The following is a 16,229-nucleotide window of genomic DNA, read 5'->3' on the forward strand; positions in this document are numbered from 1 at the left end:
GGGTAATAAAAAAGTTTTAGCACAGAAAATCAACATTCATTTACTATCCCACTTTTAAACGAAGGTGTTTGTTTATTTCTGTGTGTGCTATAAGGTTAATTAAGTTTATGTTATATATACATATATTTATAGCATTTTGGGAAATCTGTGCTGGTATTTTCCAGTCGTGAAGCATAGATATTTTAACCCACCGCATTTAAAGATTGCCAGATCTAATAATTATACACACAATTAATCCATTGTATTTCAAGTAGCCACACATGCTACTTTTGCAGCCTGTGTTGCTTGATGTTGTAGCTCGCCCTCCTGATATGGTGGTTTAGGAGTTCTAAACTAGGGTAATGCGGATTTTCTCTTGCTGGATTTTAATCGCTATAACTGGATATACAGACTTTAAGATTTATATATGTCAATAGATAATGTAGAATATTTTTTTGCAGGTGATACATAGTTAAGCTTTTGGACCACTTACTGCTTCATCAAAGATTTAAATATAGCAAAGCGTATAAACCCATCTGATTGGCTGTACAGCAGTACACGCCGCTAGTCAGAGGTACGCAACGATTGACTAGTCATACACCACCACAGGTAATGTTAAAATTTTTTACCTGTTTTAACATTTTGCTGCTTTTGTGGGAGCATATATATATTTTTTTGTATATTTATATATATTTATATATACCTTTTTATATTAATAACAGTTGTACTGACCAGAGCTCTTGTGGAATTGTTTGGACCATTGTAACAGGGAATTACGGGAGCTACAATGAGGCATAAAATAGCAGGCCGCAAAATGTGTCTATTGACAACAATGATAATGTTTGAGGTGGTACGTTTGATGTTTGGAATATCCTGATGGCTGTATTAACAATCTGGTGTAGCCTCTGGTCTATCAATGTGGTCTAGCATTGTTTCCTTAACCCTTTCACTGACGCACACAAGTTAATGCGAATTCTATGATCGACTGCCATAAATGCATTTTTGCAAAGTTTACTGTGGTTGCATTGCAACAGTATATCTACTTATATATTTCTCAAAGTTGGTCTGTGTTTGTCCAGCTATAGCTATTACAATCTTAGAATAATGAATGCGTATCGCAAAAGATTTGATATCGGACCTTTCCGTTCACCAGTCCAATCTCAGTACGAATTAAGTCACACGAGCTTAATGGATTCAATAGGCGATATTTGTCGCTACATATATGGGTGCAAATACGATACTGCTCTCCGTTACTGCTCTCCGTTAGGCCGCAACGTCATGGAGAGTGGTTAGTTAAGTAATTAGCTCTCATTAGTTGGCTTAGTCAAATTAGCCATTGGCAATGTGCCAGGCTAATGGCAAGTGGCAGGCAACTACATGTACTTTGCCTGTCATTGTTTATAAGCTGATTTTTAATACCCGTGCAATGCCTGGCATTCCGCTAGTTAATGATAAAGCGCATCATAATCTTTGATCAGGAAATTCCATGTCATAAAAGAAAATGTTTTTGACGATCGAACCTTTTAGTTGTAATATAGCTTCCGCAAGCACCTCCCGTGTTAGAAGCAGAAAAGCTTTTGTTGATGACATTATAGCTGATTCAGATTCAGAATTAGTTAAATACTCAAACAATGAAGGTGACAGTACTGACTCTGATGGTGGTGAAAGTAATAGTTTTGTAGAAGTAAGGACTATTGTAAGGATCGTTTATGCTTTGTAGCGATCGTAGCTTCACATAGCTTTAGCATTGCACATAATATAGATACATTGAGTTTTGTGCATGGTTCTGTTTGTTAACATGTTGGCAACATAAAATATATAACAAAAATGTTCTAAATAGGGTTTGAAATTAAAAAAAAATTGTATACACATCATTTAGCTAAATCGGCAATTTTTAGAAAAATGGCTGGCAGTAGGCCTAAAACTAACTTTGTACATGGACGGCAGTGAAAGGGTCAATGGTTGTAGCGATTTTTTCCTCTTCTCAAAATAGAAACTTGGTTGCGTTACGCTATGGTGTTGTGTTCAAATAAGCTCCTCCTATACAGTGCTTTAACACTAAATGATTCTGTAGTTTTGAATGACTCATAGCAACTTACAATTTGCTGTAGATAATCCCTCCATGTCGATAAATCGATTCATCTGCCTGATGCCTGCACTATTTCGTACATTCGTCTTGCTTTTAGTTTCTTTTGTTTTTGATTTTATTACTTCCAAAAAAGATTGTCGCTTCAAATTTCCAATCGTCATATTTTTTGCTTGCGGATGCTACAATACAATCATTTGTCAACTTTTCGGATGGATACTTTTGGGCTGGCTTGTTTTCATAAACAATATTTTTTCAACACAATCATCTTTAAAACTGCATCGCAACGATTGATATCAGCATAACTGCTATTGATAGTCGCTAAAAGTATTTCGGTCTGTATTTTTTATGAAGTTATCTTTTTGTTGGTCGAATTTGTGTCAGGGTCACTCGATCATTGACTGTTTCACCATGGATTCTATAAACATTCTATGGACACAAGTAAATGAGTTAGTGGTATACCAACTGTACATCACCTTTGATTGTTTCAAGAGATTTGTATGCAAGCCATAAATAGCATCTCTTTGACCTTTAACCTCCGGGCTGCTGGTAATCCTTTCCTATTTACTTCAGGCACTAGTATGGTTGATTAAACAGTAATACTGGTCCCTCCAGCATGACCATCGGGGACCCGAGTGCCGAAGCTGTGGCCTTGTTTGACAAGTTCGTTTCGGCTAACACATGTCACTCTATACTCGCTGTCTTCCAGCAGCTCTGTGACTGTCTTGAAATTCACCCACTCGACGAGGGCTGGTTTTACCAGACGCTCAAATGTAAGTCTATCGTCTTCTTACCTTGATTTATTTTGCAGGAGTTGTCATACTTGTTGAAGATGATTTAGTAAAAATCTCAAGGCCGACTTATATTCAAGGTTAACTTGGTACGACTCACGATATGAAGTTATTTAGTGATTGAGCAGAATGCTACAAAGGTCTGGTTTTGTGCTGATGATCAGCTCTAAACACCCGCAAATAGCGCTGTTTTTGCGCATTACTATCGTCATTGAAAATGGGCCAAGCATGCTGGTGTTCATTGGAAATCCTCCATCTTATCATATTGTAGACAGTGGTCATACTCATGTTTTGGTACCAGAAGTGGTAAGCCAACATCGCTATATCATTTTTTTTCTAAAAAGAAAATTAAACACGTAATTACTTTATGAATGATCAACGATAGGTAGTATTCATACTCAAAAGGTAGCGATTTCCTATTAAGGTGGAATTATTGGTTGGTTATCACGTAGCAACCAAATGCAGTGTTTATAGCATCGTCGTTATGGGGACACTATTAGTTCAGCGCTGACGTGTGAGCTCATTTGTCTTTAGGTATGTTGATGTAGAAATGTTAGGCTCTCAGAAGACATGCAACAGTTGAACTGGCATCTTTTGCAATAAGTGTGAGGTTTAGAGTAATCATTTAATATTTATACAATACAATAATATATATATATATATAATTCATAACAATAACATAATAATACAATATAATAATACAGTGTAATAATACCGTAAATTCTGGCGTATAAGTCGAAAGTTTGACACCAAATTGTAAGCTTAAAAATCCATCCTCGACTTCCTTCAAAAATCGAACATGATGTCTTAGCTTGCTGCAACCATAAGCTATACCTGTTTTAAGAGCATTGTTGCACAAGAAATGGCTATGTGATATAAAGCTCGAACAACTGGAGACATGCAGAGAGAAATTTAAGGTTGGATGTCCTTTCATCACACCATTTTTGTGAATTAAATCTCAACCTGTAGCTTGTGGGCCAGGAGTCCTGGGTTGTTGGTGACTGCTCTTTAGTTAATTGGTAGACTGTTATACTATGTTCATCTATACTAGGTATTATACTAGGTTGTATAATCACTAAATGGTTTTGATTAAGCTCATCCTCTGCTCTGCCCCTAGCCTTCTTTGTTAACATTCCCTGTTAAATAGCAGCCAGTTTCACTGTTCTTTTGGAATTGGAAGCTTATGACTAGCTTATTACTAGCCTGTGACTAGCTATATATATAAAAGCAAATATGTGATTGTCATGACTAAGTACTCCTCTGATTACTACACAAAATGCGCTCCTTTGTTTGATATAGAGCTGCAGACACAGGGCAGGCAGAGATATTGCTTATTTATTACACACGTATTAAAACCGGGATGAAAGGAGCAAATCCTTTACAGTTTGGAAAAAATGATAGGTGGGGCAGACAACTTTACTCCAACCAGTGGGAATTTTCCCATGAAACAGGTTGTTTTCATTAGGCATACTTGCACATGAGCAGTGACGGCAGGTCAACGAGTCAGAGGTTTTGTCACTGTAGTTATCTAATTGACTTAACTGAAAAATCTAGTGCTTTGGGTGATGATGCATTATTACTGCATCTATTCCTACTATCCAAGGATCTTGAAAAAATTTATCTCTACGACCACCTGATCTTCATTACGGCAGCACATCTTACTGCTAGTTTGGTTTATGGGTGTGTTGCAATCGAACCCAAATGTGTACATACTTTCTGCTAAAGCCTGGTTTCCATATGACAGCGCAAGGCGCGCAACAAGGCGTACGGCGTCGTGCGTAGGCCAGCTGTGATATGGAAACGTCAGCACACGACGATCGCACGACATGCGTACGCTGATCGCAAGGATCCAACAGAATGGATCCTTGCGATGGGTGCGCGCGATGATGTATCCCACAATACATCGCTAGACCTTTTCAACGTATCCCACAATTCAAACGGAGGGCTGTGGCTCCGAAGAAATCGGTCTCCCGTACGAAAGAGTAAGCCTGGTTTTCATATGACAGCGCAATATCGCAACGGAGGGCTGTTTTTTCCGAAGAAATATGTCTCTCCTACGAAAAAGTAAGGAAATTATCCACCCTGTCCAATGAAAGCATGGCGCCTACGCGCGATATGGAAACACTGCATCGCGGCCCAAGAAATGCATTGCGCACGATCACTGGGCCGCGCCCGATCATTGCGCTGTCATATGGAAACCAGGCTCAAGGGAGATTACGAATGTCAAATAGAAGTGGCGTTCAATTAAAGGGTGGCGCTGTATTGTTCATCCCTTCTCTCATAGTTGCGCTCAAATAAAGGTGGTGTTGACAGGTTTTACGGTATGTCGCTGTTATAGCAGCTAGAAAATTAGCAAAGTTTAATATTACTTGGGATTTTAGTGTATATAAAGCTTGTTTTATTATTACAAAAAGCATGCTAATTCCCCCATTTTATCTTCACTAAAAATATAAAAACACCCCTTTTTTAATTTTTAGCTGTCTACGATGTATTTAAATTATTGCCATTAGCATTTCAACAGCTCATCTCCAAAAGGGCAGACGGAGATAGTTACATGTATAATTTGTTTGGTTGTAACTCCAAGCATAAAGAAAATATCACAATATGCAGTTGTTACAACTTATGCAATTGACCAAGAAAATATTTTAATCTTAATGAATAACCAATCACATACGTTGTATTTATTTACATGTAGAACTACGTGTAGCAAAAATAGAGTTTCCAGCCTGTTCTGTTATATGGAATCATATATCATCAGTGTGTATGTACGTATTAAAGATGTGTAGAGGTAAGTGCTTTATGGTGCCATAAAAGGTCTGATTGTAACGTTCCTGACCAGGTATAGGCTTCTGTTTCTAATAGTTGTACAACTCCAATAAAATAAACACCAGAGGGAAGTAATAAGTAAGGGCTACAAAGACTTTCACAGGTTTTGATAGAAATTTTAAGGCGAGTTTATTCGGAGGTTGGTGTAAATATGTCTCAACTTTCGTATTTCAACTATAGAAACATATTTGCCATTTTTATTTCACTTCAGAGCTAGACCAACCATTAATATGAATTATATGACTGCTAGTAGTAGTATATGATACCTCATACGACTGCTAATAGTAGTATATGATACCTCATATGACTGCTAGTCGTAGTACATGATACCTCATACGACTGCTAGTAGTAGTATATGATACCTCATACAACTGCTAGTAGTAGTATATGATACCTCATATGACTGCAAGTCGTAGTACATGATACCGCATACGACTGCTAATAGTAGTATATGATACCTCATACAACTGCTAGTAGTAGTATAAGATACCTCATACGACTGCTAATAGTAGTATATGATACCTCATACAACTGCTAGTAGTAGTGTATGATACCTCATATGACTGTTAGTAGTAGTATCTGATACCTCATATGACAGTCAGTAGTAGTATATGATACTTCATATGATTGCAAGTAGTAGTATATGATAGCGAAGGATGCAGTCTTATTTTTTGTATTGATCTACTAGATATAACTGCAAGTCATAGCAGTGAAGGCCATTCATGAAATAAACTCTTAATGACTTTGGCTATTAGATTTGATCGCTTTTTGTAGAGTTGCTGTAGCACTTGAGACTTGTAATCCTATATCAGCCCTTTGTAAGAGCAGGCCTTGATGTAACATACCTGAGTAAAGTGATACCCAGTGCTGCTGCTCAGCATTCCTTCCTTTTAGTGTGAATAGAGTTTGGCTGGCTAATCTCTCATGAAGTATTTTACCTGCAGCTCATCGGCTGTGCTTTTTGTCAGTAAATTTAGTCCGAAGACTTGCACACTCAGAAAATGTAAATTGAAATTCACAAAAAGTTTAAGTTGAATAATCTCCTGCTCATTGCGTGATCATGTTTGTGTTTTGGGAATTGTCTCTACATTGACTATTCCGATCATCTTGTGTAATTGATTTGTCATGATGTATTGGTAGTTTCTCTCAAGCTGTCGGATGACGGCAATAAACTGCAAGGTTTCCTATGAAGCTGGTCGGTAGAATTGAAAATTATTTTTTTAACAGGAGTTGTCTAGTCATTTTAACTAGAGGATTCCTAGTACAGTTATAAAACTGCTAAACCATTTTAGATTTTTGCCTTGATACCTATCATACATAGATATTTTATAAGACCGACTTGTGTAAACCACAAATTGTTAATATCCAGTATATAACAAAAGTGGAAAATGGATCGGTAGTTGGTTGTTGTAATAGTGTTTGGAATTCAAGAATTCTATTAAGAGACAGCATCTTAATCTTATGCGAGAAATAAACGTTTTTTCACACGTTTGCAAGTGATTACAAAACATTCTGAATCTGTTTAAACTAGCGAAACTAGCATATGTGTATAAACTAGTGCTCGTCATGAGTACTTCTTGGTCAACGAGCTTAGACTTAACGCCCCCTTCTGGTCGAGCTTTTGAGTATTGGGTAGCTAGTACTGCTTGGCACAAGTACTTCTTGGCTAAAGGGTTTTTGGTATCAAGTTTGTTGATACGGGTTTTATGTCTAAAATTTCTAAACATCAGACATATCTTAAAATTTACGATGCAGTTATAATTCTATTCAATTTATTGATTATTTTTTACTATTTTCTATCGACCAATATTCGTGCTTGCATCGTTAACGGGTGGGTTGTTAAATAGTGCTTGAAGCTCGTGGTGCAATAGATCGAGTTTTTGTCTACTCTACCTGACAGATTCGTGTACCAAAACCCGAACTCGCAAGTAAAAACTCGAACCCGCAAGATCGAAATACTCAAAATTTCTATTACCTGAGATTCGAGAGAAGATAATCCCGCGAGTTCAACGAGTTTTATTACCCGTGCCCAGCACTAGTGTGAACTATCAACATCACCTATTTATAAGGGTTGACGTCTCAGTTAAGGGAAGCCCTTGATTACCTCTGACATAGCATTTTGATATCTGTAATGAGAATTCAATTACAACTTGTATTATGATAGCCATTCGGTAGTCTAACTCTCAATTATACTGGTGATTTATCATGTTTATAGCTAATTCTGTCAATATTAGTGACTCATGCAAAAAGGTTTGATCCAATGTTGATAGTCTGGAGGTGTTAGCAGTGAGAATTAATACAACAAGTTTGTTCAACTTAATGCTAGTATAAATGGCTCGACTAAAATGGAACGATTGCTTTCATTTCAGAAGCAAGCGGTGTTGACATCAGTCTTAATTTCTTATCGTATTAGCTAGACTCTACCAACTCCTATTGACTATTATATATTATTTATATATTATTTATGTATTATTATATTTTATTATATATTATTAATATATGATTATATATTAGTTATAAATTATTTTTGTATTATTATACATTATTTATATATTATCATATGTTATTTATTATAGATTATTTATATATTATTTACTATATTATTTTATTATTTATCAGCCCTTGTGATTCTAGGCATGTTCGGTGAAATCTGATTTACTGCTACTGTATCTGTAGAACAGGCCGAGTGTCAGTTGCAATTGCCACTAGCTGATCGTTAGTAAAAATTTTCCTAGTTGTGCAACTAGTCGGTGTAAAGCTCAAAGGATTCAACAGAAAGCTCACGTCGAATCATGCCAGCAGTCTTGTTTGACATCTTCAACTGAAGAGTTGTGACAAGTGGCCGACTCTGAGATTCATTGCACTCACGGCATGTGAGTCAGGTGATGTAATATTTCCTCAGGGCAGTGACTCATCAGGAATGATAAGGTCCATGATACTGTGATGTAATCATATATCTGCTCATTCCTGGTATAGGATAGTTATCTTTGCTATAAGCATATTCTGGAACGCTTTTAGTGATAGCCAGGCATCTAGCTTGCGCCAGAAAAGCTTGATCTACGTCAGAAGGAAACACAATTCTCACTGTTGCTCTTTAGAATATAATCAAGTTTTTCCACACTCAACTGCCAGTTTTTGTCTACAATTGTAAGTGAAAGACTTACTTTTTTGCTTAAAGAGCTATTAAAAATAATATGGAAATCTAGAAACCGCATGTAGTCGCAATAGAAACGAGTCAAGGCATATCTCTATGCAATACTTGATTTCTACAGCTATAACGGTAGTTGCATGTTCATATGGCTTAATTAAAACTTTATGATGTCTTGTTCTGTATGAAAGTATCCTAATCAGCTGCTCGCTGAGTGATTTGCTAGTTGGCGTGGTTCAATGTAGTCTGTTGGTTCACCTAACACTCTCTCCCTATTCAGTTTCTGACCTTTCCCTTTATACCGTTGATCTCTAGGTTCATTCAGAGCTTTGTTACTGGTTGCAATGACCTCCCTCTGCATTCTTGCAATACTTGTTTTTTTACATTTACTAAGGCAAGGCCATGCTCATGTGTAGGAGTTAACTTACAGCACAAAAGTAAATGGACAAGTCTAAGGAATGAGCTCATTGCTGTAGTCATTTGTTTTACATTAAATATGTAGCTGTCAGGCTTGATGGTAATATAGACAAAAGGGTATGTATTGAACATCAGTGAGCAAGCAACTCCTCTCCTGGATCTATGGAGGTTTATATCCATAAGATATAGAATCACAAGGGCTGATAACATATAATAAAATAATATAGCAGCCAATAAGAGTTGGTAGAGTCCAGCTAATACGATATGAACTTAAGACTGATAATTATAGGTGTATAGTATTGGCATCAATTGCTTCCTAAACGAAAGCAATCGTTCCATTTTAGTCGAGCCATTTATACTAGCATTAAGTTGAACAAACTTGTTGTATTAATTCTCACTGCTAACACCTCCAGACTATCAACCTCGGATCAAACCTTTTTGCATGAGTCACTAATATTGACAGAATTAGCTATAAACATGATAAATCACCAGTATAGTTGAGAGTTAGACTACTGAATGGCTATCATAATACAAGTTGTAATTGAATTATGTATATCCATAAGATATACAGAAGTGTACATTCTGAAGTTTGCATCCCTCATTAACTATTTATTTATGTGTAGGAGTTGTCTTACAACACATAATTAAATGGACAGGTGCAAAGAATGAGCTAATTTGCTCATTTGATCTTCAATTTAACATTGAAGAAGTAGCTGTCAAGCCAATTAGTTGAATGAATGGGCAATATGTATTGGCTGTCAGTGAGTGGGCAACTCTTTTCCAGGATCTATGGAGTTGTATATCCATAAGATAAACAGATGTGGACACTCTGAAGTTTGCAATTCAGCATTTATTTAATTGTTTTAGTTCTTCTAGAATAGATATTTTTGTACAAATGCTATTTCTATACTGCATATCTTAGAGGGCTGCTGGAGAAGCTCATGTGTTAGGGCCCTGAGGCTAAGCATTAGTCAATGCATATGCCAATCGATGTTGATGTTTCTTTCAATGTGGATTGTATACGCTTGCTCTTTTTAGCAACATTTATTACTATATGTTGCTTACTGAGGCTATGATAATTTTTGATGATTTTAAGATTTTTATGGTTTGTCATAAGATTTGTAGACAATGTTGAGGCTATCGTTTCTAGTAAGTTTTCAAAACAGAAAAGTTACGCTCTGCAAAAGTAGTGCTGATGGTAATGCAAAACTGGGCTGACCAGCAGACCCATGGCAAGACCCTTAGTAAACTGGAAAGACCTATTGCTCTTACCAGAAATGTATATATTATACATTTTGTATAATATAATATAATATTTTGCTCGAAGCTGGTATCCCTTTGTATCGAAAATTGATAAAGAAAAATTGAAATGCTTACAAAAATTATGCTTCAGGATTATGCTACCTGATATGGACAGTTATGGCCAGCATCTAAATGTCTTTAATGCTCAGGAGCTGAATGTGTTTTTAGATATTTGCTGTTTAAAGTAATCAAACAGTATCTCCATTCTGCCTGACCATCTATAACATTGTTACTTGCGTAAAAAGCCACTACACCTTATACTAGACACAAACATCTTATACCAGACACAAACACCTTATACCAGACACAATCATCTTATACCAGACACAAACACCTTATGCCAGACACAAACATCTTATACCAGACACAAACACCTTATACCAGACACAAACACCTTATACCAGACAGAAACACCTTATACCAGACACAAACACCTTATACCAGACACAAACACCTTATGCCAGACACAAACACCTTATACCAGACACAAACACCTTATGCCAGACACAAACACCTTGCCAAATTCACATTATAGAACAGTGTTATGCAAAAAGAGCCTTTTCTTTCAGTACACATAATTTACTTTACGATGTTTTGTTTTTGTCTCATGGTCTAATTTGTTTAAAATTACATTGACCAGGGATAATGAAGTTCATATTAATCTATCTAATGTTGTTTAGGAAGGCATTTTAGTAGCGGTTCCATTTGTTGCCTTTTTGTGTGACAGCGAAGTTGACTCATTGGAAGGCTGTCAGTCTGTGGAATAAGCTTGATAAGAGATTCAATCACAAGGAGTATTCTAACCACAAAGCCTGCAGCAATACTAGGGTACTTGTCATCGGGGCTGGTGAGTCACTTCCCTCATTTTTACTATTGTACTCAGGTGGGAGGGCAACTCCAAATCTATTCTATACATGTATAGTCATACCTTGACACATGATCTTAAAGCATTCCAGGATCGAGTTCGTATGTTAATTCTCTTGTATCTCAAATCTAATTTTCGTATATAAAATAAATTAAATATAAATAATCTGTTCCCATTCTCTAAAAAGCCACCTAAAAACAGTATATCACAATGAAAAAAATGTGCTTTTGTTTTAATGTACCTTTTACGCTTACAAAGTAACAATGACTGTCTTGCAGTTATGATTTGGAATAAAGTTTAACATTATTATGTAAAGTTTTATTTGGAATTCTTACCTTCGAGACGGATGGTAGCGGCTAAGCTAACGGCTGAGGGAGAGAGACTTGAATGCAACACATTTGGTACGCAACATTTTTGCGATGCTACGTAACGTAATATAAACTTTAAATTTAACTTGGAATAAGTTTTAATCTTACATTACACTAAACTTAATTCTAAGTTGGTCTTTGTTATCAGTTCTTTACTTGGCTGTTTTTGACTCGCTCTCACCTTTACTTTTAGCAATCCTTTTTAAAACTTTGATCTTGTAACTTATCCTGCAAAATAGTTGGAGCAACGCTGTTCTCGTAAGCGGCCTTTCACGTACGCGGCCACCTCGCGACCGCATCAACAACCGTCCCATATGCTCATATCTCAAATTCGTTTTGTATCTCAAGGCAACATTTGCTTGGAATTTTCCTCATATCTCAAATTCATCCTATGTTGTGACACTCGTATGTCGAGGTATGACATATGACTGCATATCACATATAATAGGCTAATCCATAGCTATTGCTGTTTTGTGGACTTTATAGTAAATGATACTAAGCTGGTCTATTTGAAATAATACAATTATTTCAAATTTTTACAAATATTGTAAAAATTAACAATTTTTTTAATATAAATTTAATTTATATCAAAAAGATGAATTTAAATTGTTTATAAACAATTTATTCAAATTGATTTAAATAAATTGTGAATTAACAATTAAATTAGCAATTTTTTTTATTTAAGTTGTAAATTCACAATTGTAATTATTGTTCACAATAAACTCTAGCTAGATAGATATTCTGTCTCCCTGCCCATACTTGTTTATACCAATGATTGATTGTACAGTAATATGTGTTTTGTCTTGCAGCAGCAATACCTACAGAATTTGTCTTCTCTTGTCATCTTTGAATCAGTTATTTCTTCATACGTGTTTCTGAACCTTGTTTCTAGACAATAAGTACAACTAGGTGCTCTTTAATTATTTCTAATTGCAAATAGATTATTCATCTCCGCAGCTCGAAGGCTACACAGTGTAAGATCATTCATATCTATTAGGCATAGATATGACTGATCTATGTCTGTTCTACATCTATGTCTCTCTGTATCTATGTCTATTAGGTATAGATATGACTGACCTATGTCTGTTCTATATCTATGTCTCTCTGTATCTATGTCTATTAGGTATAGATATGACTGACCTATGTCTGTTCTACATCTATGTCTCTCTGTATCTATGTCTATTAGGTATAGATATGACTGATCTATGTCTGTTCTACATCTATATCTACTTCTATTAGACATAGATATTCTTTTATTGCTAATTAAGAGAGCTCATTGCACAAAATACTGATTGGTTGCAGCTTTTTTCTCAAGCAAAGTAGATGTCTGTGGTAGCACAGCTGTTTCATTGGACACATCTAGAAGGTTCTCTGTATTTTTGTTATTGATTCTTTACTTGTTGACTTGGTAGGGCCATGTGGCCTGAGGAGTGCCATAGAATGCAAGCTGCTCGGGGCGCGGGTAGTGCTCGTCGAGAAGAGGGATGGTTTTTCGCGTAACAATGTCCTTCACCTCTGGCCATTTGTTATACACGATCTTAAGTCTCTAGGAGCCAAGGCTTTCTATCCCAAGTTCTGCGCAGGTAAGCTGAAATAGCTAGCGGTTGATAGTTTATTGGTGTTACATTCCATAATCAGTCAATATACAATGTAGCTACTATAACAGTGATATTGTTAACAATAAGCACGTTGCAAATGTCGTATTTATTCTTCAAAAATTGATGCATCATCACACGCCTCTTTTTGGTTGAAGTTCGTAATTTCCCAGCATTCATTGCTTGTTGCTAGATGTGCATAGTCGATACATTTGTCATTGTATGTTTCTATGGTCTTATGATCACACTTACGAGTTTTGTTGACTATTTCAATAGCGATATTGTTCAAGAAAGCATAAAGTAGTTGTTCTCATCACATTCAGCTTTCTTTTTAGCCAACGAACGTTGGCATAAAACGTAATTAGCATCTAGTTTGCTGATTGGCTATCTATGGAAAAACTGTAGTCAATTGCCCATAACTACAAAACAACTCATATTGAAAGTGGAAGGATTGTCGAAATGGTGAGAGATCGGTGGTCTGACACGATTTAACCAATTCTGACCACAAAACTACTTATACAAAAACATGTAATTAACTAGTTATAATTAATTGAAATACTCAAGTCAGATGATGGGAAGTCTTTCTGCGAAAATTGGTAATATTAATCGAAAAATTTATATTCTTTCTTATACTAATTTTTAATCTTTTACCGCTTAATTTGTTAGTATTATATATTTAATTTTATACTTTTCATACTCTCTTCTTGAAGCACAAATAAACAAAAAGAGATTTTTGTTTATTTATCCATTATTTTATTTTTATTATTTGTTTTGTTGTTATTTAAAATACCGAATTAGGTATTTTGAGGTAAACTGACTACTGAGCGGGTTACCAAGTTATTAATTACCACCAACTCGCTTTACCCGCGTTTAAATAAGTTTGCTTGCCATGCCGAGAGCATTGTTTCCATATTAAAAGGTAGCAAAAACTCTCTAGTGTGTTTTACGTTAGCTCTTGCAGTGGACATAGGAGTTCATAGGAGTTCATAGGAGTTCCATGTGTCAACCTCTCCCACTCATTGTTGATCAAGGTCACTCTGTCCCTGGTAATCAAAGTTAACAACAGTTTACGTTAACTGTTAGCATTAACTGTTATTTGTTAACGTAGAACTGTTAAAATAGTTGCAGACTTGGAAAATTAACAGTGAGTAATATCCACTGTAATATCTCAATAAAAAGCCTGACTCTCAACAAAATATCTACTGTAATATCTCAATAAAAAGCATGGCTCTCAATAAAATATCTACTGTAATATCTCAATAAAAAGCCCGACTCAATAAAATATCTACTGTAATATCTCATTAAGAAGCCCGACTCTCAATAAAATATCTGCTGTAATATCTCAATAAAAGCCCCGACTCTCAATAGAATATCTACTGTAATATCTCATTAAGAAGCCCGACTCTCAATAAAATATCTACTGTAATATCTCATTAAGAAGCCCGACTCTCAATAAAATATCTACTGTAATATTTCATTAAGAAGCCCGACTCTCAATAAAATATCTACTGTAATATCTCAACAAAAGCCCCGACTCTCAATAAAATATCTACTGTAATATGTCAACAAAAAGCCCATATAGAGGGAATATTAAAAAGTATTTTACGCTAGTCAATGCCAATAAATGTGATTGGTCGATTAAGTCAATAAGATAAATGTGATTGGTCGATTAAGTCAATAAGATAAATGTGATTGGTCGATTAAGTCAATCAAATTGAGATTGAAGATGTACTAAAAAAATTTTAGTCAAGTTTATCAGAAAGTATCTGTATTTTTTATCATTTTGATCATATTTTTTCTTAGTATTGGTATTTTTCTATCATTCGCGGTTGTCTTTGATGCCTCAGGGGACCTGACTGCCAAGATTTTTCGAGATTAAATTGACAAAATTTGATCGCGGTCATAAACTCAGAAGAAAAATGCATGCCGAAATAACGTCATCAGTTGCGTGGCTGCCTGTCTCTCTCGTCATTGATATCGGCTATTATGTTGAAGTTGAAAGGTTAGGCGTCTCTAATTTGTCAGTCTCTTTGCAACTAGAAACATCATAATTGAGTTTTCTTGAATCTGAGCGGTTTTATCGCGATCAAATTTTTCAGATTACAGTTTTAATACATCCTGGCAGTCAGATCACCTCAAACGTCGAAAACAATTGTAAAAGATGGAAAAATACTGATACTTTCTAGTAAAATCTATTAAATTTTTGTGCAAGTTGACCTTCAACATCTCTATGGTCTGCCCACCGGTGACCATTTGTGGCACTGGCTTTATAAAGAGGAAGTTTTTTATGAAGGGCAGACAACTCAACAAATACTGGAAAAAATTTTCAACTGGAAAAAAAGCGTATTGGAAACAAAAGATAATGTTACAGCTCAGTCATTTTTACAGTTTCAAGAAAAACATTCATATCCAAGTCTGTGTATTTTGTTGACTTAGTTGTTATGCAAGCCCTCTAAAACTATGTCTCTTTCTTCAGAGAACTAAATACTTGAAACCGTGTGGCAAGGAGGTTGCCCGACCCTCCCTCTACTTGGATGGGAACTTAGACAACTTCCTTACATATATTTAGTAGTTTATTTTGAGTTCCTACTTAGCACTTGCTATCTGGTTGTTCTCTGTCGTTGAAATCTCAAACCTTCTGAGCCATAAATGGCTTATTGCTGTTTCAGTTCCACTAGGCATTTTAAAACATCATTCTGTGCCTCTAGGATTTACGAGTTATTTTTAAAAGTATGTTTTTTTGTATTGTAGGCTCGATAGATCACATCAGCATAAGGCAGCTGCAATGCGTACTCATGAAGATCTCTTTGCTTTTGGGAGTAGAGGTCAGTGGTATTTAATTGCCAGTAGCC

The 16,229-nt window shown here is 35.8% G+C and overlaps 1 protein-coding gene across 10 annotated transcripts in view; it reads left to right on the top strand.

The window, feature by feature from the left end:
- The first annotated feature begins 467 nt into the window (after window positions 1-467).
- The window catches only part of LOC137397925 (F-actin-monooxygenase mical1-like), a 79,502-nt gene continuing 63,740 nt past the window's right edge, over window positions 468-16,229 (top strand). For all 10 annotated transcript variants that reach the window (XR_010978931.1, XM_068084005.1, XM_068083997.1 and 7 more), the window contains exons 1-5: window positions 468-588; window positions 2,639-2,838; window positions 11,277-11,396; window positions 13,195-13,365; window positions 16,129-16,202. Coding sequence is in view for 9 of the 10 variants with exons in the window: in XM_068084005.1 (XP_067940106.1) it covers window positions 2,682-2,838; window positions 11,277-11,396; window positions 13,195-13,365; window positions 16,129-16,202 (522 nt within the window). In the remaining variant the exon portion in view is untranslated. The remainder of the gene's footprint in view (window positions 589-2,638; window positions 2,839-11,276; window positions 11,397-13,194; window positions 13,366-16,128; window positions 16,203-16,229) is intronic.

This window comes from Watersipora subatra, chromosome 6, assembly GCF_963576615.1.
Source record: "Watersipora subatra chromosome 6, tzWatSuba1.1, whole genome shotgun sequence".
Lineage (NCBI taxonomy): Eukaryota > Metazoa > Bryozoa > Gymnolaemata > Cheilostomatida > Watersiporidae > Watersipora > Watersipora subatra.